The sequence below is a fragment of the Drosophila subobscura genome, chromosome E (assembly GCF_008121235.1).
Source record: "Drosophila subobscura isolate 14011-0131.10 chromosome E, UCBerk_Dsub_1.0, whole genome shotgun sequence".
NCBI lineage: Eukaryota > Metazoa > Arthropoda > Insecta > Diptera > Drosophilidae > Drosophila > Drosophila subobscura.
Genome location: NC_048531.1, coordinates 19,397,455 through 19,420,387, shown reverse-complemented (window position 1 = coordinate 19,420,387; position 22,933 = coordinate 19,397,455). Strand labels below are relative to the sequence as shown.

The 22,933-nt window shown below is 45.1% G+C and overlaps 1 protein-coding gene across 3 annotated transcripts; it reads left to right on the top strand.

Moving 5' to 3' along the window:
- The first annotated feature begins 2,425 nt into the window (after positions 1–2,425).
- LOC117892005 (putative fatty acyl-CoA reductase CG5065) lies at positions 2,426–18,430 on the top strand. 3 transcript variants are annotated; one of them, XM_034797892.1, is made up of 11 exons: positions 2,426–2,559; positions 14,094–15,016; positions 16,181–16,297; positions 16,370–16,474; positions 16,538–16,681; positions 16,756–16,890; positions 16,952–17,072; positions 17,141–17,440; positions 17,507–17,639; positions 17,716–17,973; positions 18,042–18,189. In XM_034797892.1, exons 2-11 carry the CDS (start codon positions 14,579–14,581, stop codon positions 18,187–18,189), a joined length of 1,899 nt encoding a protein of 632 aa, XP_034653783.1. In that variant the 5' UTR covers positions 2,426–2,559; positions 14,094–14,578. The 3 variants fall into 3 exon arrangements, with proteins under 3 accessions (XP_034653783.1, XP_034653782.1, XP_034653784.1); XM_034797891.1 differs by lacking the exon at positions 2,426–2,559 and adding an exon at positions 7,702–7,882; XM_034797893.1 differs by lacking the exon at positions 2,426–2,559 and adding an exon at positions 13,154–13,349 and having other exon boundaries at positions 18,042–18,430.
- The last annotated feature ends 4,503 nt before the right edge of the window (positions 18,431–22,933 follow it).

Sequence of the window (22,933 nt, the reverse complement as noted above, 5' to 3'; positions counted from 1 at the left end):
GATCCGGGAAGGGGTGTCGGATCGTTGGAGGTGGAGCCGATCACGTTTTCGTTGTCAAATTATGCAGAAATGCTTTGTTTTGTTGATTAATTGATTGATTGATAGATGCCTTGATGCTGCCAAAGCAAATAGTCTTACGAGACTGTCTGTTAAATGGGATTTCAATGATTCGGATCCGCTCTGACGGAAGCTTGGATGGCTCTGCCCATCTTTGACTGCGGATGACCCACTTCAGGGGGGAAGCGTCAAACCACAAACAAATAGAAAGAAAGCCCCCACTGAAGGCCTCTAACCACCGTCAAATCCCGTAATTAGGGGGACTCGTACTCGTACTCGTGCTCCCCGCCGTCCTACAGCTCTGGGAAATGCCAAAATTGGCAATAATTTCTATGACACGCAGAGGAAAGTCGTAAGAGTAGGAATCCCATGCGGTCGTAAATCTAAGGAGGGTCTCGTGCTGCCATTTTCCAGATAAAAATGCATTTACATTTCTCGAGATGAACAATTGAATGAATTCAAAAACCGTTTGGCATAACGGCACCACACTCTCTTAATGGATCTGTAAGCCAGTATGTGTCCGAAATAGAGACCCAAATGAAACGATCTGCCCCATTAGCAAAGCCATTGCTGGTATTAACTGGAAGATCAATTTTTACTACAGCGAAACCGCAGCGGAAGAAGGCTCTTGTTAGTTAATCGAGTTTCCACTTAGTCACCGAAGCCACTTGCCGGCTCGTCCCTCTCGACATGAGCTGGGAATTTTCAACATTTGCTCACATTTTTAGTGCTCCGTCAGCTTGCAGGGAGTTGCAGTGGAGCGTCCAAAGGCGGCTCCACAGATGGGCTTGGTCGTGGCCCCTTGGAGCGAGCAACGTCACGTCATCCGCCCCACACCGAGCTGCGCATGAGTAATGAGTAATGAGCCTGGGCCTGGGTTTTCATTATTTTGTGTGTTGGCCTTTTGCTGTGTATGTTTGCTGATGTCTCACCTATTTGTTATCGTTTTAAACTCGCTTGAGTGTCATGAAATACTCTCTTTGAGGCTGGCAACTGGTCAATTAGCAAGGTTCAGCTTTGGTTTCTTGGAGTCTAGTTGGCTAGCAGATTAGTTGATCACTTGAGGGGTCTTCGAAGTCCTGCAGTCCCATCCATGTATACAGTTTTCAGCTGTGTTCTAGCTTCCGACACCTACTTCACCCTCCATTTAATGATAAATGGATTTGCCAAGCTTCTCCAAGATTATAAGAGCATCCATCATTCCTCCATTCCCTACTCATTTGTCTTAATGTATTTACATCAGCCTCATGAAAATTGATTATTATGCAGAGTGGAGAGCAGCACGTCCACACTACTCCTCCCCCAGCTCCAAGCCAACAAGTTTAGGCCTAAATGACAATGCAGTTTCTGTTTTGTTTTCATCTTTTTGTTTTGATTTTCATATTACGTCTCGCCGCAAGCTGCCGTCGAGCCGAGCGGCGACCTTGTGGCCATTGTCCAAATATTTGGCCCTCGAAGGTTGGCCTGTACGATCCGCAAGATCGGGTTTTCCGCCTCGAATCGAGATTGATGACAGATTATAATCTCAAGTGGATTTCAATTTGAATTCAAATTTGAATTTGAATTGCCCTAGGTGGCAATTGGGGGTGGCAGCGCCACAGCTGGTGGAGAGTGGCAACGCCGGCGGCTGTTTGAAACGAAGCATGCGACGATTCCTGCAGTAAAAAGTGCAGAAAACGATTTTGGCGTGTGTTTATTATTAATTGTACCATTTGTGCTGTAACGCATTCGCTCTCTGCGTATAAGAAGAAGAGGCAGCAGAAGCAGAAGCAGAACTAGACTAAAGCGGATTTCATTCAGTAGAAAAAACACGCTAGGACAGGCCCAGTACGGACAAAGGTGGTGGAAAAATCATAGCAGAGGGCAGCGCAGTTCCCGGACAACGGCGGGGGTGTCAAAGCTCACCACCAAAGAAGGGAGAGCCGGAGAGAGAGAGCACCGGAGAGTGCAAGCTGCTGGCTGTGCTTGCAGGGTGGAGAAAGGCGACCACACACAGAGCGGGAGAGCAGAGAAAGTGCGAGAGAATAGAGAAAGGCGACAGAGAGAGCGAGAGTGCCATTGTCAACTTTGGCCCTGTTTTATTAATGGTGAAAATTGCCAGGCGGCCAGCCCGGCGTTGCTCCTCGCCAGCCGTCAGTCGCTAGTCGCCTTCCGAGCTGTGCTGCTCTCTGCCTCTCTTACCCTGCCCCGCTGCCCGTGAAAGCGCGAAGAACGAACCGCAAAAGTAACGCCAAAAAATAATCAAAAGGGGGTGAAACGTGAACGTGAAAGCCCACGCGACTCCAATAAGTGCCCCAAGCAGTGTCTGTGAGTGTCTCAAAGAGTGAACCCATAACTAGAGAAGAAGAAAAACAAGTGCTGTGATTACAACTGCCCCAAAACCTGCGCCCCCTGCCCACCCCGCACCGCAGCACGGCTCAGCCTCAGTTCAAATCGTCGCCGGAGTAGCAGCATCCATCCATCCAGGAGCATCGCTTCCAACCTCACATTTCTTTTGTGCCGGTATGTACACGCCCATGACTAGAGGGGGACATCCCCCTGCCTCCTGTTGTAAGTTTTGTGCGCTGCTCTTTATTTTTGGTGATATTTTTAGCATAATTTTTGCCCTGTTTTGAGCATGTATTATTTTTGTTCATTTTGAGCAAACATTTATTTATAGACCCCTCTCGTCAGCTGCCCCTGCTGTAGCCTGTGCCGTGCCTCCGTACCTCCTCCTGCTTTTCTGTCCCTCCTCCACCCTTTCGTGTGTAGAATGTATGTCGCTGGGTTTATTATCTCATCCAGAGTCCGGAGAATATCGCTATTGGAAACGCTGGCGACGGCGGCGGTTGTAAAAAATGTTGCAGAAAATCTGACATATCCGTTTCACGCTTCCGCTAGAGAGAAGCTAAGCTTTTCGCGAGAGAACCAGAGAGACCAGACAGCAGACCGTTCATTAAACGGGAGAGAGAGCGAAAGAGAGATGGAGAGAGAGAGAGAGCAGCTTCTTCAGTGTGGTCGTGCTTGCGCGAAAACGGCCTGAAATTATGCTGCACGAAGTTTCGAATTATCTTTGAATGGAAAAAAGGCTAAAGTAAATTAATTTTCTGTGATCAAATTGGGGATTTTTATGGCTGATAAGCCGCCCAGCTGATAAGAACTTATCTTATCGTCCGCCCTTACATCAGCTGAGTCAGCTGGACGCCCATTATATAAGCAGCCAGCCAGCCAGCCACCCTTGCGGCACGGCCGACCAAAAGCCGGCAGAATCCCAAGCCAATTCCCGAAAAAAGGTAGTAGAAAATAGTAGCAAAAGAGCAGGCCACTCTCCTCTCTTTTGCCACTCTCTCACACTGCCACTTTCTCTCTCTCTCTCTCTGGGTGAGAGCAGGCGCGTGAATAATCTTGGGGAGCAGAAGCGCAAAAAAAAAGAGCCGAACTGAATCAGGCATTTTCCAATTGATTTTCAAGGCGGTCGACGCGAGTTGGTCACAAAAAAGACATTTCCTCCAGTATCTGTCAGCCATTAGTTTCCCGAAAATTCCACAAAATACAATCACATATTTGCCGATTGAAAATGTTTGCCAAAATGCGTGAAAAATTATACGAAATATCGGCCTCGTCGAACAACCCAAGGAAGTGAGCTTTGGGTCCCCGCCTCGTGTCTATTGCATAAAAAATGATGAGTGAGTAGTGGTCGGTCGAGCCGCAGTCGCAGTCGCAACCACAGCCGCAGCCCGCCCGGAAAATGGGAAAAATTTGGGCCAGGGCGCCGTGTGCCTGATGTGTGGCATGGTGATGAGGATGGGGCAGCAGCAGCAGCCTGAAAGTGTGCCCCAAGATGAACGGAGCTTTGGCAAACTTGGGTCTTAATTGTGCTACAATAGATAATTTATCGGAGGATTTCCCCGTGTGCTAGGGTGTGCGAGTGTGTGTATGTGTGCGTGTGTAGTGGTATTATTGCACTCGACATCGAGCCGATAACATTTCAAGTGCATTATGTCATTTTCCTCCTCGTTTTGTTGTCTCCCCGCTCTCTGGGAGAGCTATGAATGGTGTATGGTGGAGGGGGAGATGTGTGTGAATGTCGGATGAGTGTTTGCCATTTACCAGTCGAGGACGAGGACGAGCACGAGAACGAGGACGAGGGCAGGCTTTGCTGTCAACAGGACGCCGTCTAATGCCGTAACTTTGTGTAATTAAAAAAATATGAACAACTTTGAGGGGTGGCCCTGGCCCTGGCAGCAGAGTATCCATTAGACCCCACCTCCTTATCACATATGTATGACCAAAACAGGAGGAACTTGTGCCCTCGGCCGATAAAAGTGCTGAAAGATTTCCCCCCGGGAACGAGTGAGTGATGGTGCCCCAGCCGTGCCGCTCCTCTAAACCATTTCCCACATCCGGTCTTCGCATTGGAATTCATACACTCGGCCCGAAAGTAGGCAAATGGTTTTCCCAACCCCACCGCCACCCACAGCTGCCCAATTCCCCCTGCCCCACAACATTAGAGGAATCATTTATATGCGGGCTCTGCTGTTTGTTGTTTTTCACTGCCAGAAACGTAAAGAGTCTGCCACAATGGACCGGACAAACATGGCCAAGAGCGACACGCTTGGCTGACTCTTCGATCCGTGCCGCAGTTTCCGCTTTTCGGGGGAGGAGGGAGCTGGCAGTGGGAAGTACGAGTGCGAGTGCGAGTGCGAGTGGCTCTCCTAACGTGCTGTGTGCGAAATCAATTAAAAACCCAAATATTGACCGGCGCCAATTAGCAAGTTGTGTGCTGGGGCACGTGGCAGACAGACAGTTTGGGGATTAGATGGTCCAAGATCCACATTGGCCACACCCCACCCCACCCCACACTCAGAGGGGATGCCAGAGAGCCAGGGAATTGGAGCTTTTGTCATGTGCCCTTGACGGGGGCTGGTGCTTGTGGGTGTGGTGGGGCCTGTGAGTATTTTTGATTATTTTTTAAGTAATTTCTGTGGGTTGTTTGCCAGCTTGGCAGATGCCAAGCATGCTCCTCATGCCTCCTGCTCTCTGGTCCGCCCCCGCAAGAGTATTTCTGTTGCTATTTTTGTTGCTGCCATTATGTGCATGTTTGTGCATGTCTTTGCTTGTGGGACAATTGCTAAAGTGCAGTAGTCGATTATTATTTGCTTTACGGATGGGCTAAGCTGACCATTTCGAGTCATCAATGCCTTATAAGGATTGCACATTGTAAAAGGAATATATTTATCGATAACTGACCGAAATACGTTCACAGGCGAGTCACGTGTCACTGATTTACAGCTTTCAACATTTATTTATAAATTGTTTGATCTTCTCAATTGCAACCGGTAATCGATTTAGACTGCGATTAGCCTTCATTTTAGTTAATGATAGATACTTACAGTATCTTTGGTATGCCACTGGGTCGTGATAATCATTGGCAGACACCGCAGATGCATATGTTAATAAGTATATTATTAGCCCTATAATTTATGCGCCGAGCAATTGTCACGTGGAAATTCTATTGTAACTTATTCAAAACTTTTCATTTTAAGCCATCAGCTGAGAATGAACAAGCTGATCTAATTGAAGAGATTAATTGTATATAACTAACATCATTTGCATAAATATGAATGCTTTTACTTCTGGTTTAATTGTGCAAGTTTATAATTACAATTGACAAATTTGCATAAACATATCCATACCAGCAGTTCTGCATGTCTACATCTAAATATAACAATGGAAACTCAGATATGTGTAGTTGGTTCCTTGTAACTTAGGCATTTACATATTTGGCTTTAGTCATTTACTTAATTAAATACATATGTCTCTTTTGGGTAACAATTCTGAGCACTTTTTTCACTCACATCCCAAGGGTTGATTTTATTTTTATAAGAATTGAATGGTAAATGGTTCTCTCTACGATTTCGTAAAACCGTTTTTATGTTCGAACCGTAAGCAACAAAATGCAGAGTATATTAATATCGATTAGCGGCTTATCGTGGCAACCTGACCTCCCCTTGTCCACCACCCTGTTCTATTCCCAAACACCCCCACATCACACATGGATGTGACTTTTTTGGGAACTTAATCATTTTCTGGGTATTTTTTTGGCAGGCCTCCAATTTGCTCCCTCAATAGCTTCTGCGCTGCTGCTGGTTCTGGCTTTGTTGTTTCTCTTGTTGTTGTTGGCAATGCTCCTCTCCAGCTGGTGGCCAAGTGCAAGATTGTGCATGCACACGCTCCCGAACATAAAGCCGTGGGGACACACGCACAGGCACGCACACACACGCAGCCGCACCCGCTGCGATACCTGATACTGTTGAAGCTCATGCGTGTACTTTGACCTCTTTTGCGGTGCTGGCAACGTCTGCGTCAGCGTCTTCCGATTCTGCTCTACCCAGCGTCGGCGCCGGCGTCAACGTCATCGGCATCGTCATCGTCATCGCGTTGTGGTCAATGTCAGTGCCTGGCCAGTGGCCACTGGCCGCCGTCTGCCTTCTCATGGATTTCTTTCTCTGCCTTTTCCATCGTTGTTTTTCCCCAACATGTTTTTCCACATACGAACAGTTCTTTGCGGCTTTTTCAATTAAAGCTTGTTGCATGTCGCTGTCGCTGCCACAGCTGCTGACTCTGTTGCAGTCGCAGCTCTGCATCAGTCTCAGTCGCTGTCGGTGCCTCTGGCTCTGCCTCCATCCACTCCGATCTCAATCTCAGCCCGTTTACGTGTCGCTCTCCTCGATGCTTTCTTTTGTGCGCTTTTGGCTGCCTTTCTTGCCCGTCCATAAAACGCAGGCAGCCAGCCCGAGTCCGAGCCCACCGCGAGCCGAGCCGAAGTCAGCTTTGGCGCTGGCGTCGGGGGCTCACGCCGGCGTCGCTGCTGCCGTCGCTGTCGCTGCATAAAGTCTTTCACTTCTTTGGCGTTCAAGTTTAGTTCAGTTTCAGCCGGCGTTGGTAGCGCACGCGTCCCTCCGCAGTCCGCAGAAGAAAGCAGAGAAAAGGCAACAACAACTGAAAGAAGAACAACAAATCAGCTCGAAGCAGAGGAAGAAGCGAAGCGAGCATAGAACTCTCTCTTCTTTCTATCTATCGCTCTCCCAACACCTTTCCGACCAGTCTTACTCCCTCGCCAAACGCCCGTTGCTCTCGCTCTCGATCGTTCTGTCTCCTGCTTTGGTCGGTTTCGGTGTCGGTGTCGGTGTCTTCGTGTCGCTGTCGGTCGCACTCTCAGTCGCAGTCGTTCGATTTCTTTGCGCAAACGCAGCGGCCAAGAGAGGAGCAGCAACTCACTCACGCAGGTCTCTGCCTCCCATCAACAGCCCAGCGTCAGCGTATACGTCAGCGCCGACAGCAGGCAGCGTCAGCTCGCAAAAGTGAAAATATTTGGAGAAATTTCTCAAGCAGAATTTCAGTTCCCGTTTTGTGTGTCAGCCGTATAGGTATATTCCACTAAAATAAATACATACAAAGCATATGCGTACTTGTGTGTGTGTGTACCTTTACGATCGGCACATGCCCTACCTCTAGTGTCAAACCGAAAGAAAACAAATTGTTGAAAATCACTAACAAAAAGTAGTCGATTCGATTTGATTAGTGCCTTGTTCTCGCAATCACAAATTTTTTAACAACCCAAAGTGCTCCTTCCGAAACGAATCGGGAAAATCCAAAAATCAAAACAACAAAAAGCTCAAATCGCAGAAATTGCAAGCGAGTGTCATTGACCTAGATACGTACGGTGTTTTGGGAATCAAAAGCAAGTCAAATAATCTCCAAATCGGAAACTCTTCAGCGCCAGCGCCAGCGCCAGCGCCACCTATCGTCTGCGTTTGCATCTGCGTCTCTGTTTGTCCGACAAGTAAGTGCACGCTTCGGTTAGGGTAGGGTGGGGTGGGGTGGGGTGGGGTAGAGGTCTGGGCCTGGCCCAGTCTCGCAAATATTTGGGACGGGTTATGCAACCGCCAGCCACACACCGAGCTGATAATACGAGTACTTAGGCCGCCGGACTAAAGTCCAGCATCAAGTCAGGTCGGATCCCATCCTCGAGTCAGGGTTTAGTCGAGGTCTTCGTCGTCGGAGGTTGTTTCGTTTCGCTGTTGGTGCGAGAAAGTTTTTTTGTCAGAAAATGTTTTCGAAATGCTACTACTCCCCGCTTGTTGTTGGTGTTTGTAATATTAATCATTGCATATTTACAAATATAATTTGCACACAGACGAAACGACAGCCAAAAGGCAGATGAAGACGACGAAGCATAATAAATAAACATGGATCATGGCCACACACACGGATTCAGAGATACAAAGATACTCGAACTGCAAAAATTGCAAAAAGAAAAAAATACAAGAAAATTCATTAAATCTAGCTTTAGAGACACGAATTTTAGATACCCTATTAGTTTGGGGAGGGCTTGAGTGATAAATTAGTGTATTCACCTCAAGAACAGTCTCAACACTTGACGGTTTCACTTTTCCAGTAGATTTTTACCCATGAGAATGAATATCTCTCAATTGATAGATTTATGAGAGTTTCGGGAGAGCGTCACAAATGCCCAAGCAACAGCTTACTACCCCTCTGCCATGCTGCCATAACCCAAAAAAATGAGCGAGAGATATTGTTTATTTAATTTTTACATTTACAAATATCATTACAGCGATTTTTGCTTTTATGGGGTAAATATCTGTCTCGTACAATGTGTCATAATTGCGAACCCACATTGACTTGACCCACATTTTTTGGGAGTGGAGCAGTGGTGGTGGTGGGGGTGGTGTTGATGGTGTTCGTGTTGCCGCAAGAGACAGACGCATGCGCAAGTGCATCGACAGCAAGCGCTGAGCTCAGCCAAAATGTACGAATCCCCAACCCCATACATACATACGTATGTGTGTGTGTAAATATAAAATAATAGTAGATATGCACTGCATACAGAGAGACAGTTGCTGTGGGGACATACCGACATACCGCACGAGTGTGTTTCTATTGTTTACGTGCCTGGATTACCTGATGGCGCACACACAAATTTCTTTTTCACTTTCGCAAACATTTTGCTAGATTCTACTTCGATTCTACTCGGCCAATGGGCTAATGGTCCTACTGGAAATGGGTTATGGAGACATTAAACCAACGACTGGACGGCACGGCGACTATTCACTTGGCATTCTGATCGACTGTTTATTGGGCACACACGGCCGTGATGTCTGTGACGTAAGCTCAGGTTTGCGGGTGGGAGAGGTTTTCGAATGGAATTGAAACTGGCAGTAGGACTCGGAGGCAGCAAAATTAGGGCGATCATTGGGAATTCCCTTTCTTTGACCTTTAACTTTGTTATCTCTCTTCGCAAATGAACTTGAACCCGCAAAAGACTTCATAAATCTCAATAATCCCCGAGAAACCATGCCAAAAGCCAAGGAGTGCTGTCGTGTGTCCATAAATCTTCATCTTATAATTGCAACGATTCCAAATTGTTGTTGATTATTCAAATTAGTCGCTAGAGAGAGGGAGAGCCAGGGGGGCGTGCTCTTAATTAGACAAATCGCACATGCAGGATGGAAGCAAACTCAAAGAATGTTTTAATTGGACCTGTAGATACCGTAGTCTTAGCGTTAAGCTCTTAGCTCATGTGACAGGCCTAAAAATACGACAAATACGACAAATATATATTCTAATAGTGAACTATTTAATATCCAGAGATGTTCAGAAAGGGAACGCTCTCCCTTTCCCTCTCTATCTCTCGCGTGAGGCAGAGTCGCTTAAATTGGGTAGCTAATCTGAGTCTGGTGACTACGTCAAATGGGGGACAGACAGCGACAGAGTGACGACTGCCCGGACTACCCGGGCTGCAGAGGGAGGTGGGGCATCAGGTGAGGGGGGCCCCCATTATACACAGTTAAATTTAACTTTTATGCTGTAAACTGCGAAATCGCTTTTGTTTGTTAATCAAGACACAAATTATGGGATCACAGAGGAGAGAGAGAGAGAGCGGAGTGCGGAGCGCCATTCTATCCATCAGATTGCCCCACAACCCTCTACAGATTTATTCAATTACACACAAAGCATAGATAACTTACGATAGCTGTAAGAGCAGACATAGTCGAGGATGGCGATGGCTATGGTGATGGCATGGACCCCGCACAGTGGACTAGCCAGTGGACTGGACAGTGGACAGTGGACAGTGGACAGTGGACAGTGGAATGCTGAATGCCACACACTCACTCAAAGGTTCAATAGAATAGAGGGCACAGACCCATTATGATGAGCAGCCATGAGGCAGAGGCAGAGGCATAGCCAGAGCCATGGGTGTGTGAGTGTCGTGCCGTGCCTCTGTGTGCAGCATCCGCCGTAGCTGGGGCTCTGCTACGGGTTTACATAATGAGGCTAGAGGAGGCCTCGGCCTCCCTCCCATTGTTGAAAAGTGAAAATGCATATTTGAACTTTCGTTTGTATCCAATTCGATACGAGAAACGAAACGAAACGAAACAAAATGGGCTTCCAAATTGCTAAAACAAACAGGTTGACAGCACCTTCTGCCTCCCCCCAACACCCAAGAATAGCCACAACTTTTGCAGCACATAGATATATGTATGCGGAAGCAAAGGGTAGATGTACCCAGTTGGAGGTGTACAATAGGTAGTACTCGTATGAGCGCTAAACACTTGTAATCCGAAAGCAACAAGCTCCAAATGAGGAAACATGTGGCGGCATCAGAGGGCACCCAGAGTAGAGGCGTAGCGTAGGGAAGCGCAAAGAGGAAAGGCCGCTAAAGACGGGTCTTGCAGACGAGAGAGAGATTCAATGCCGTTGGTCGAAAGTTGTAATACGCTCAGGCGAGGGCAAAGGCAGAGGCAGTGGCAAAGGCACAGGGAATAGGGTATATGTAATATTGGTAATACCCGAGAAATATTCGGTCGTTATGGGACAGTTGTCTCATTCGATGACGATGGCGAAGATGATGATGATGAGGTTGAAATTCGTTGTTGTTAATTATGATGATGATGATTGTATGCGGCACACGATTATAGGAAATGGGTCAGACAATACACAGGCAAGACTCGACTCCGACACCGACACCGACTCGCCTCGCTTCGAATCGCCTCGCCTCGACTCGACTCGACTCGACGGGCTCTCTGTGTGTAACCACCTTGTCAAGGCAGGTTGAATGTTTACCGTTTAACAGCACACACGCAGATACAATTTGGTCTTCATGTTTGGTTAACACGCCAACCGAGAGGGGGGCAGTGGCCATTGGGGGAAGGCAGAAGGCAGAAGGCAGAAAGAGTGGCTCAGAAGAGGCGTGGTTGGGCCAAAGCGATGTGGTTCGATGTGTAGGTTCATTTGCCTTTCGGTCTCTGGCGCGCAAATTTTCGTTGCACTTGGAAAGACACATGCAGAGAAAGAGAGCGATAATCAGAGAAAGATTCAAAAGAGCGAGGGAGAGAGAGAGAGGGCAAAAGAGAGAGAAGGAGAGAGAGAAAAAGTTGATTTTCAAGAAATTTCACTTTAGAATGAAGAGGTGAACCAGTCAGCCAGTCAGTCGTTCGCAGTGGACTGAAGTCCAGTGGAGTCTTTCCGCTGAAAGAAGAAGAAGCTTCATTGATAAGTTTACAGTTACGTGATGAGAGAGCTCTGATTGTCCGTCCCTCTGTCTGTCCGTCTCTCTCTGTCCGTTGAAACCTTAATTATAGAGCTGCTGTTGGCCCAACTAGTTTGCCTTTTTCGAGCTTTAACAGCGGATATAGCGAAACGATTTGATAACATCTCGGCTCGGATTGGATCGTATCGGATCGGATCGGATCCAGCAGCGAATGTGCCAATTTCTTAACACATTTCCTAGATAGACAGAGAGAGAGAGAGAGAGAGAGAGAGAGAAAGATCATTAGGAGATTTTGCCGAGTCAGAAAGAAATGACCATCATGCAAATGACCAAAAGATATTTTTCTTCCATCTGTGGAAGTAGATTTTTGTTTTTGTTTTTCATCCAACTTAAAAATTGAAAACGAAAGTTGGATAAGAAACAACAACAACAACAACAACAACAAAATATACAAAAATTTAAATACACAAAACCGAAAAAAAGTATTGCGGAATTTAGATAAAGCAGGAAGGTCGGTGAGAGGGGAGGGTGGAAGGGAGGGAAGGGAAAAAACCTACAAAAATTCAAAAATAAAAAGTGAAAGTCATTCGGGGCATGTCTCGGAGTCGCGGGGCCCGGCCCAGCTTTGAACCCCGAAAATTAAACGTTTTAGAGACGCAACATCCGAGACGAGCATCTTCTGGGGCTCTGGTCTGACGTCAAATCTCACACTTTGTATTGCTGTACCGAGCGGATGTGTGCGAATAGTTCCTGGTTATTATTCGCGATGATCAATATTTGGGCAGCAATCGATTGGAATATCAATTAGCAAGGCATCAAGTAAATTACATTCGCCCAGAGATCATGGAGGAGGTGGATCAGGGGGCGGCGTGAACATGTTACACTGCAAAGGGTTCAAAGGTTCGACCCTTCCCACTGGGACGCGTCTGGAAGGGGGTCTGGACTTCGCAAAGCTAATGTTTTTTTTGCTTTCTAGCGAAAAATATTTTGTTGGCGCAACCTTTTCTGATTTTTTGTTGTTTTTCGTGTGAAGTGAATATTATTTCCTTTTAGCTTTAGGAAATCATTTCGCTTCGTGTTGTTCAACCTGTTAGCCCTCCCTCATTGCTTGTTGACAGATACATTTAGATTTTTTACAACTCTAGACGACACAGGAACAGACCCCAGAGCCAGACCCCAAGCCCCTTGTTTGGTTTGCCTGAGTGCGCTACCCTCCCCAGAGGAAGTTCATCCGCTTAATTGATTCTCAGAGATGGCATTGACTAGCCGAATCGTAGTCCCATCGATGCTTGTGTCTTTTGTAGGGCATCCAGTGGGTAGTGGGTGCCGTTGGGTGGTGGGACCGGACCGCACCGCACCGCACCGCACCGGGCCGGAGCCTAGGCCCAAGATGTGTGTGACGTGTGTGAAACACTCTCTTAAGTGGCACTTGATCATGCGGGTCGCAGCCGCGAGAGTCGCGGCTTTGCTTTGCTCAACTCTCGACGCGCCTCGTCTCGTGTAAAAATCGTTTAATATAGAATGAAGTGTTGCCTGCCGCAAAGTGAGCATTCGCCAACTGTCAGTGCCATCGATAGCGTCGGAATCGTTCCGTTCTCGGTCCCTGTCTCGTTCTCGGTCTCTCGTTGTGGTTGAAGCTCCTCCTTCTACGCTTTCAAAGCCGATTAGGCATTAAGCAGCTTTTGCATATTTAGTTCTATTGTGCGTTAAATTCGATTGCGGTTCGACAGAGACTTGTGTGAGTATACCACGCAGGCTCATCCACATGCGAGTATCCTTAGACGTCATTTGAATATCCGTTTTTTCTGGCGTTGGGCTGACTGCCAAACCATTTACATTTCCTTTCCATTCTCCCTCCCAATCTGCAGACGTCATAGCTGTACTCGGATTATGGTTGCCAATCAGCCTCGGTATCTCCTCAATGGGTTACTAATTTTAGCCTGTTCCAGAGCCCAAATGACACTTTGATAGATAGATAGATGGGTGGAAGGATAGATGGATAGATAGATGGAAAGATGAATAGATAGATGGGTGGATAGGATGATATAGATAGACAGTTGGATAGACACGCACTTTGAGCCGAGCTGCGGTTGCCGTTGCGTTCCATTTGAGGTAATCTCTTTGTCAGCAGCTAATTGGCTGTCCTGTCTGTTGCAGCAATAATGCGATGAGAGGCGAGAAGAAAGGAATGGAGCGTCCTTGAGCGTAAAAGATTGATGAAGGTTGCCTAAAGCATTACGGGGGAAAGGAAAGTGATGGCAGGAATTTTAGTGGGAAAATCTGAAAAGGAAAATATGAAGAAAAAAAAAGTGTGGAAAGCTGCGGCAGAAATGAAAAGGCAGAGAAACATAAAATGTTTTGCATTCATTGACTTATTCTTTGAATTATTGTTTAAAATGGTTGCTATTCCATTTATTTCCCATTTCTATGCAATTTCCAGTACAATTTCTAACGGCTTGATGCATTTTTGTGTACTTTACAGATCTGCAGACCACAGAATTTAGACAGCCCTGGTAAATCGGCTCTGTTCTCCCCCACACACACACCCCACCCGCTGGACACAGGACACACACCTAAGGACTCTACTGCTGAATTCTTTTTTGTACAAAGAAACCCCCAGCCACTCCAACCCAAACCCATCCTACTCCACCCCCAGGGTAAGGGACGCAACGACAGCAGCGACTTGTGGACAACATGGACAAGGGCTCAAGGGCGGCAGAGCGAATTTCAGGACAATTTTCCACAGATTTAATTGACTAGTTTTCCCCGCACGATCGACACCAGACGAAGGCTTCCATTTATAACGAAGAAACCGGTGAACAAAAGCTACTTCCAAATATTTGAAGAAGGAAACTCGAGCGCACACTGCAAATGACAAAAATTGCTTCCTAATTTAACTTAAGCGGAGGATCAAAAGGATAATAATACTACAACTAGCAGACGGACGGAACAGAACAGTTATCGAACATGTCACAAGCGGTCGGTAAAAATACAGAGACGGAAAACTGCATCAGCAGCGGCAGCATTGGCAGCAGCCTCAAACAGTCACCGCATCCCGCACAGAGCCACGATGCCAAGCTCCTCAACGGGAGCCTGGCCTCGCACCAGCAGCAGCCGCGCACCAATGGACTAACCCATGCAGCCGCCTCCTCGGCCGCCGCCTCCTCTGGATTCGGCAGTGCCGTGTCTGGTTCTGGCAGCAGCGGAATCTCCCCCGCGGCAGCCATGGCCGGCATCCTCTCCGGCGCTGGAGCATCGACGGCACTTCCCTTGCCCCACAACAGCAACGGCCTGCAGTCGCCGTACGAGCCGTATCGCGCAGACGACAGCAGCTACGTGCCCGTCGGACAGTTCTTCGCGGGACGCAGCGTTTTCATCACAGGCGGCACTGGATTTATGGGAAAGGTGAGTGTAGAGGAAGCCAGGGGCCCAAGGGCTTATCTTTTTTTCGAACTACCGTCCAAGTCCTTACACACACACATGAGCAATCCCTTGAGCACCATATTTCCATTGCATACTTTTGTGGGCGCTTGGAACGCCTCCATCCCGTTCACATCACGCATACGCCGCGTGTTTGTTGACTCGCAATCGAACTATTGAACCCGGGTTCGGCTTGATTGAGAACTTGAAGTGCTCTTAGTCATTAAATATGCACAAATATTTTTGTTGATTAACACAATGGCCAGGCCAGGCCAGCCCTGGCCCGAGGCGTCGGAACGGTTGAATTGGTGGGTGCGCCCGCCAGCCAGCCAGCCAGTCAGCCAGTCAGCTTGAATTTTAGATGCACTTTGGCCCTCCAGCTACTTATAGCCGATATGCGTGTGTGCCGCCTAGGAGCCCCCGAAATGCTCGAGTACCCAGAGCCGAGAGCTGCTGCCTGACTCATCGTCGCATGGCATGCAGCTGTGAGTTTTCCTCTCCTAATTGTGCGGCTCGTGCTCCTTGTGCTCCCTTCTAGTACTTCCAGCGGCTGTTGTGCCAATTTTCGTAGAAACCATTGTTAAGCATATGCATATGCCAGGCCCAGACCTCCCTGCCATGCCCATGCCACGTCTGGCATGCCCTTCCTTGCATGTCCTCGGCTGAGTTCCTGACTGGCGTCATTATGACATGAAATCGCAGCAGGCGCCGCTCAGACTCTGAACTCAATGTTCGCAGTGCTCGTACATCGATTTTGTGTGTTGGTAGGGGAGGCGGGAGGAGTGGGAGTAGTACCTGGAACGTCACAACAGAACAGAGCAGAGCAGAGTCCACCTCCAAGCAAACATTCCACAACGCGAACTACCCACAAGCGCACCTCCCTCCCTCAGTCTGGTGTGGCTCTTAATTTCGTTACAATTCTCACATCGTTTTGGGGCGTGTCAATGGGCAGTACTCCCCCACCATCACCATCACCACCACCACCACAATGCCCAGTCGAGGGTAAAATCAATCCGAACCGCAGACATTATTGAACTGGGTCAAGTGCGTCAAGTGCCTGCCTTTGTGGGCGGCGGCGTAATGACCGCTTATTTTGTTAATGTTCGATGGATAATGGCTTATCCAATTGATTAATTGACTGCTTTTCAGGTGCTGGTGGAGAAATTGCTGCGCTCATGTCCGGACATACGGAATATATATCTACTGATACGACCGAAACGTGGCCAGGAGGTGTCGACACGTCTCACGGAACTACTGAATGCACCAGTAAGTATATACAAATACCGAAATCGATCAAAGAGAACCTCCTCTAACCTGTCTTCGTCTCGTACTTTCCAGCTCTTTGAATCACTGCGCCGCGAGAAGCCCAAGGAATTAAGCAAAGTCATACCCATCTCGGGGGATATAACATCCGAGGAGCTGGGCATCTCAGAGAAAGATCAGGCAAGATGTGGAAAGTGATTCTCTCTTTGGGTCCTCTAACCTTTTACCCTTTTTACCCTGCAGAATCTACTATGTCGCAATGTTTCCATTGTATTTCATTCGGCGGCCACTGTGAAGTTCGATGAGAAGCTCAAACTGTCTGTCACAATCAATATGCTGGGCACGAAACGCTTGGTCGAGTTGTGTCATCGCATGCTGTCGCTGGACGTAAGCCCCATAAAGACTGACTTCCACAAACGGAAGATCCCTCTAATGGCTGCTTGTTGATTCATTTGTTACAGGCGCTTATCCATGTCTCCACTGCCTATTGCAATTGCGATAGAACCGATGTGAATGAGGTTATCTATGCACCACCCTACAATCCCGACGATATCATTTCGCTAATCAATTGGCTTCCGGAGGATATACTCGATCAGGTACAGTCCATCCAGGTACGCTCCTCTATCCTCCTGGCTAACTCTTGCGACTCTTTTGCAGCTTACACCGCGCCTGATTGGCAAGCGCCCCAATACGTACACATTTACAAAAGCCTTAGCGGAGCATATGTTACTTAAGGAGGCTGGTAATCTGCCCGTTGCCATTGTGAGGCCATCGATTGGTGAGTGATGCGAGGGATGATATCAGCAGCTGGAAACTAATGTTTATCTATCCCCCCAATTGTCACAGTGACTGCCAGCCTGAACGAGCCGTTTGCTGGCTGGGTGGACAACTTTAATGGGCCGACGGGGCTGGTCTCGGCGCTGGCCAAGGGCATGTTCCGCACGATGATGTGCGAGAAGAACTATGTGGCCGACATGGTACCTGTCGATATTGTGATTAATCTGATGATTGCCGCCGCCTGGCGCACAGCGACGCATAAATCCAACAATCTACTCATATACAATTGCTGCACCGGCCAGCGCAATCCCCTCATCTGGTCGGAGTTTGTCAAGTACGCCATGTGCAGTGTGCGCAAGCATCCCTTGGGTGAGTTTCCCCCTCTCAGCATATGATGCGCAGCATTAATTACACACACTCATCTACTCACAACAGAGGGCTGTCTGTGGTATCCAACTGGAGAGCTGCGCATGAATCGCCCCATGAACACGCTGAATTGTATAGTCAAACACTTCTTACCGGCCTACATAGTGGATGGAGTGGCGCGCCTGATGGGCAAGAAGCCATTGTGAGTAGTCCCTGCTACATTCATCGAAAGCAGCTGTCTAATAAAGTGTATCCTTTCACCCTCTCGTTTGACGCAGCGTTGTCAACGTACAAAATAAAATTGCCAAAGCTGTGGAGTGCTTAGAGTACTTTGCCACACGCCAATGGCGCTTCAAGGACGACAATGTCCACGCTCTGCTGCACACGCTCAGCCCCAAGGATCGCGAGATCTTTGTGTTCGATGTGCGCCACATACACTGGGACAAGTACGTCGAGCGCTATGTGCTCGGCTTCAGGGAGTTCCTGTTCAAGCAGCGGCCCGAGTCGCTGCCAGACAGCAGAAAGCGTATGGTCAGGTGAGCTCTGAGTACGCTAAAGACTTACCAAAGGCAGTTCTTAACACTTTACCTCTACTCTGGCACAGACTCTACTATCTGCATCAGCTGACCAAACTGGTGGCCGTGCTGCTCACCTGGCGCTTCCTGATGTCGCGCTCGAAGCGCCTGAACGACATGTGGAGCGCCTTCCTGGACAACGCGCTGAAGATGGCGCGCTTGATACCCTTTTTGTAATAAACCGCGGCGAGTGAGCCACTACTCTGGACATATGTATGGGGATCTGGATGTGGAGGGCCAGCAGCAGGAGGAGGGTGGATGCGTGGGACTTCTTCTTCTTTGCGATTTCTAAATGCTTTAACACGGCGTACATTTTAGAGGTTTTTAGCGAATAATTATAATCATAATTTTTATATACATATATATGTTACGAGGAGTTGACACACACAAACACACACACACCCCAAAACAACAACAAGAACCACACATGGACACAACACACAAAAGAGAACAGATTAAATAATGATAACAACACTTCGGGGTAATAAAATGGCATTTGTCGCACATCATCCAGCAGCCAGCAACCAGCATCTAGCATCCATTTTCCGTCATCCATGCGGTGTGATGGTAGAGGATCCCTCGCTCTGCCCCACCAGCCTCCACCCTCAGCGTCAGCCTCAGCAAGTTTGTAAAGTTTTTGTGAGATATTTAAAGGAGAAGTTGGATTAGCTAAAGGAATTCCAACTTTTTGCCTGCAGAGATGAAGGATTGGTTTGGGATTGGGATTCGGAATGGGAATCGAGTGAATTTATAAAATCAGAGTCGCGGTTCATCGATGGCGAAGCAATTTGCATGATTAGCACATCCCAAAACAATAAAGAGATATATATATAAATAGATATATATGAATAAATGAAACCAAGGCGATTAATTCCACAATGATTAGTAAAGAGAATAATTGAAATTACAGAAATGGCTTGTTATTGCTTTAAAAATTACATAAACGTAACGTAATTAACTATGCTAATTAATTAATATTAATTATAAATATTACTACGTAACGAGCGAAAATTGCATATAAATAATACGAAGCGACGAGTAGAGAGAGTGAAGATGAGGAGAAGTAAAGAGAAAACCAACATTATTTATAATTGAAATGTAGTTTTAACATTTTTACATTTACAATTAAGTTTTCAATTTATATAAAGAAGAAAGCGAAACAAAACAAAACACAAAAACAAAACAAGCGACAAATATATACGGCAGGAGCAACAAATTCATATATACAAAATTCAATTTATGTATATGTACGATATATGTATATGTATATTTATATGTATGGCGGAAACAGAAACACACAAAACGAAGCGAAAAGCCACAAAAAAATACAAATAATAAGCGATATGAGTAATGAGTAATTATAATAATAAATTAATTAATGAAACCCAGAATTATATTTATATGAAATCGTCAGACACAACATAATAGCATTTGCAGTCTAAAAACCTAACTATAAGGTTAGCCAGCGCAAAACAAAACAAAAGAAACCCCACAAAATGAAAAAAGAGTTTGCCCTAAAAAATATGAAGAGTTTTTTGAGTCGAAACCATTTAGCGAAACATGATTATGAAAGTTTATATATAAAGGCGATAAATTAAATTATAGAAAACCAACACACATACACACACACACACACACACACACACAATACTGAAACATAGATACACATAAAGTAAGAACATTCCATCCAGTTAGTAGGAAATCGGGTCATCAACCAACTCTTCCTCCACTTTGGACCCTAGCTTCCCCGTCTCGTTTGATCGATTTGTTCTATGCATCGTTCTCGGGTTCGTTCTTTGTGCAATTTTTGAATATTGAATATGGAATATTTTATGTTATGCCTAGAATTTATTATGTTTTATTTCTAAATCGATTTGTAAATTGCAGTGCATCAATAAAATACACTTCCAAAATAACAATACAATTATGCCCAGCGCATTCTTCTTATTATTTTCCTATACAAATGTTAATTAGCCACTAGAAATGCTAACGAATAATGCAAAACTAACTTAAAATAATATCTAAAAAAAGGAAAAAGGAAAGAGGAAAAATCTAGCCCTACAGATACGTATGGGCTTTAGTTATTATTGGCCATCAAAAACAATGTGGTGTGAAATGAAGACAAACAGGTAATAATTCAGTCAAACAAAACAAAAAGAACTCAATAAAACAGAAAATTATGAAGAAATTTAAGCAGAAAAGTGTTTGATTTTTGACGGGGTTCAAGTTAAGTCCCCATCCCAATTAAACTGCATTGAAACTTCCCCTATTTGTCTTTTTTGTACACATTTTTATTATTTCTCAGTTTTTGTCACTTCACAATCAATCGAGCGCTTGCACGCTGCCAACATTAAAATCCCTTTCCCACCACTAGCTCCCAGTACAGATGTTATTTAGATATATATAGTTTTTTTCTTCGATTTTTTTTGTGGTACATGTTCTTACGATAAGAGATACTCGCAATATAGACTCGTTTTCAAGTCGTGAAAAAAACCAAAAAGAAGGTTAACGCACGAAGAAAACCAGGGAAATGGGAATCCGATTTTTGAGATTTTTTTCAAGAGCTTACGAGCATGGGTGTGTGTGTCACTTATACACATATGTATGTTTGTATGTATGTGTCTTAGCACTTAGCATGTGCTTAATTCATATAGCTTGAAACGATTAAGAGTTCTCCTTTTGTTCAGCATGGACTTCGGAGCAAAGATATTACGAGTACTACAGCTGCTTGAAATCTTCTGCTTAGTACTCACTAAGTGGACTTTTGTTTTGCTGTATATATGTATACATATGTACATATGTATGTATGCCATCAATCCATCCATCCGTCACTCATTCAATCCGTCAATCCGTAAGTCCATTTTTTTTGCTAAGAAACTCGTCGGTTTTCCAGCTCTCAAAATGTGTTTCTAGTCTTTGCGTTTGCGTTTCTGTTTCTTTTTTATTTTCATCATTTGTGTTTTATTTATTTGAATTTTTTTTGTTTGTTCTATATCGAGTTTAATGTAACAAAATAATTTACTTAAATAATTTTAAATGAAAACCATCAATTGTTTGTAATATTTTTTATTAATACATTTATATCTAGAGCTAAGTTTGAAGCTTGTTTCGCATGCACTAAACTTGCATTTCAATCTTTTTGCTATTCTTTTTCTTCGTTTTTGGTTTTTGTTATTTTTTTTGTTTGTTGTTTTTTCTTCAATATATAAAAATACTATTTATTGGATGTTTTTCGAGTAGATTTATACGTTTACTCCATTAGCCATCAAAGGTTTCTTTATGGGTAAATATTTGGTTTTAGTTCTTTGTTCATTTTCTAAATTTCGTTGCGAATTTGTATTGTTGAGAAATAAATTGTGTGTGTGTGTTCGAAGCTACTGATATCGGTTGGAAAATCGCTCCCGTTCAAATCATTCAGAGTGGTCCTAACCATCCATGAGAATCTCTTTGCGTGCGCCTCAGCAACGTATGATCTTGGGAATTCCAGTGGTTCGTCCTGCTGTATAATCAACCTGAACCCTGGTAACAATCATCAATATTGTGGAGGCCTGACTGCATACACCAAAGCTTAGTCAACAAGAAATCAAAGAATCGGAATCATGTTCCAACAATCAACAGTGAGCTAAGCTCAGAATTTTGCATCCTAATCTTTGTTTAATCAACAATCAACAGTGCGAATCGAACCAAAGACTCAAGCTGTTGCCAAGAACTTTTCAGCCATCGAACCAAACAATATCAAACATTCAATCAATCAACAACTATCTGTTCCGTGGATATACTGGATATAATTCTTCTGTGTGTCAGGTTCTGGACGTTAGGTACACAAGGTAATGTCATCAGGGTACAAAAATGTATGTGTGGTGTGGGCATTCGTGTTGTCTGTGGGGTATGTGTGGAGTGTGTGGATGTACACATCGGACAGACTCCTTCTCCACTGAGCGGCAACGATCTCCTAGAGATGTGTAATCGGCACAACCATAATAGATACACACATACGATGCAATGTATACAATAAATGAGCAACAACCGAAAGAATACTGTTTTTTCGTAGGTTGCAGACTAGATTAAATACTAAGTGTATGTACTTCTGTTTTGTATTGTGTATGCATTGTGTATGTGTGGATGCTGAGGAGGATCAATCGTATATATGTATGTATACACAGACAATAAATGTATGAATGTAAGTGCCCTTCGATACGTGTTCGGGGAAGGTTTATGTTTGCTTTCAAGTTTTTATTTCGACATTCGACAAATGCATCGTAATTCATTGGATCCGTTGTGGTTTTGTACAGTTTTCAATGGGGGTAAAGATCAATTCAGATTCAAGTCTGCAATCTGAAGTCTGTAACCTGTAAAGTTTGTGTATGTGTATGTGTGTGTGTGTTTAATTAAAAGTGTAATTTACAGATATTACGATTTGGGTTTCCGCATTATTCAGCATTAACTTACGGCTGAGCTTTTTGCTTTATATATGTATGTATGTTTGTATGTATATAATAGTTAGATATATATTAGCTGGATATATATGTACGTACAATATATATTATGTATACGAGTACGAGAGTATGTATGCCATGTGTCTATATGTAAATGTATGCGCATATATAACTGTAGACTGGTACCCAAAGCGAAACATAGACATAACACGTTCATCTTAACGATAGCGATAGCGATAACGATAACCGATTATCCCTCCTTATGTAAGTACTATATGTATCGGTATTTTCCATCGTTTCTTTTTCCTATATATGTATATGTATATGTATATATATATATATATATATATAAGTATGTGTATATATGCATGTATCTCTCATTTATTCGATTTGTTCGCTTTCATTTTCTTAGATTCTAGATATAGATATACACATACATATCCCCACACATACATATATGAGCCATATGTCACTTGATCTTTTGT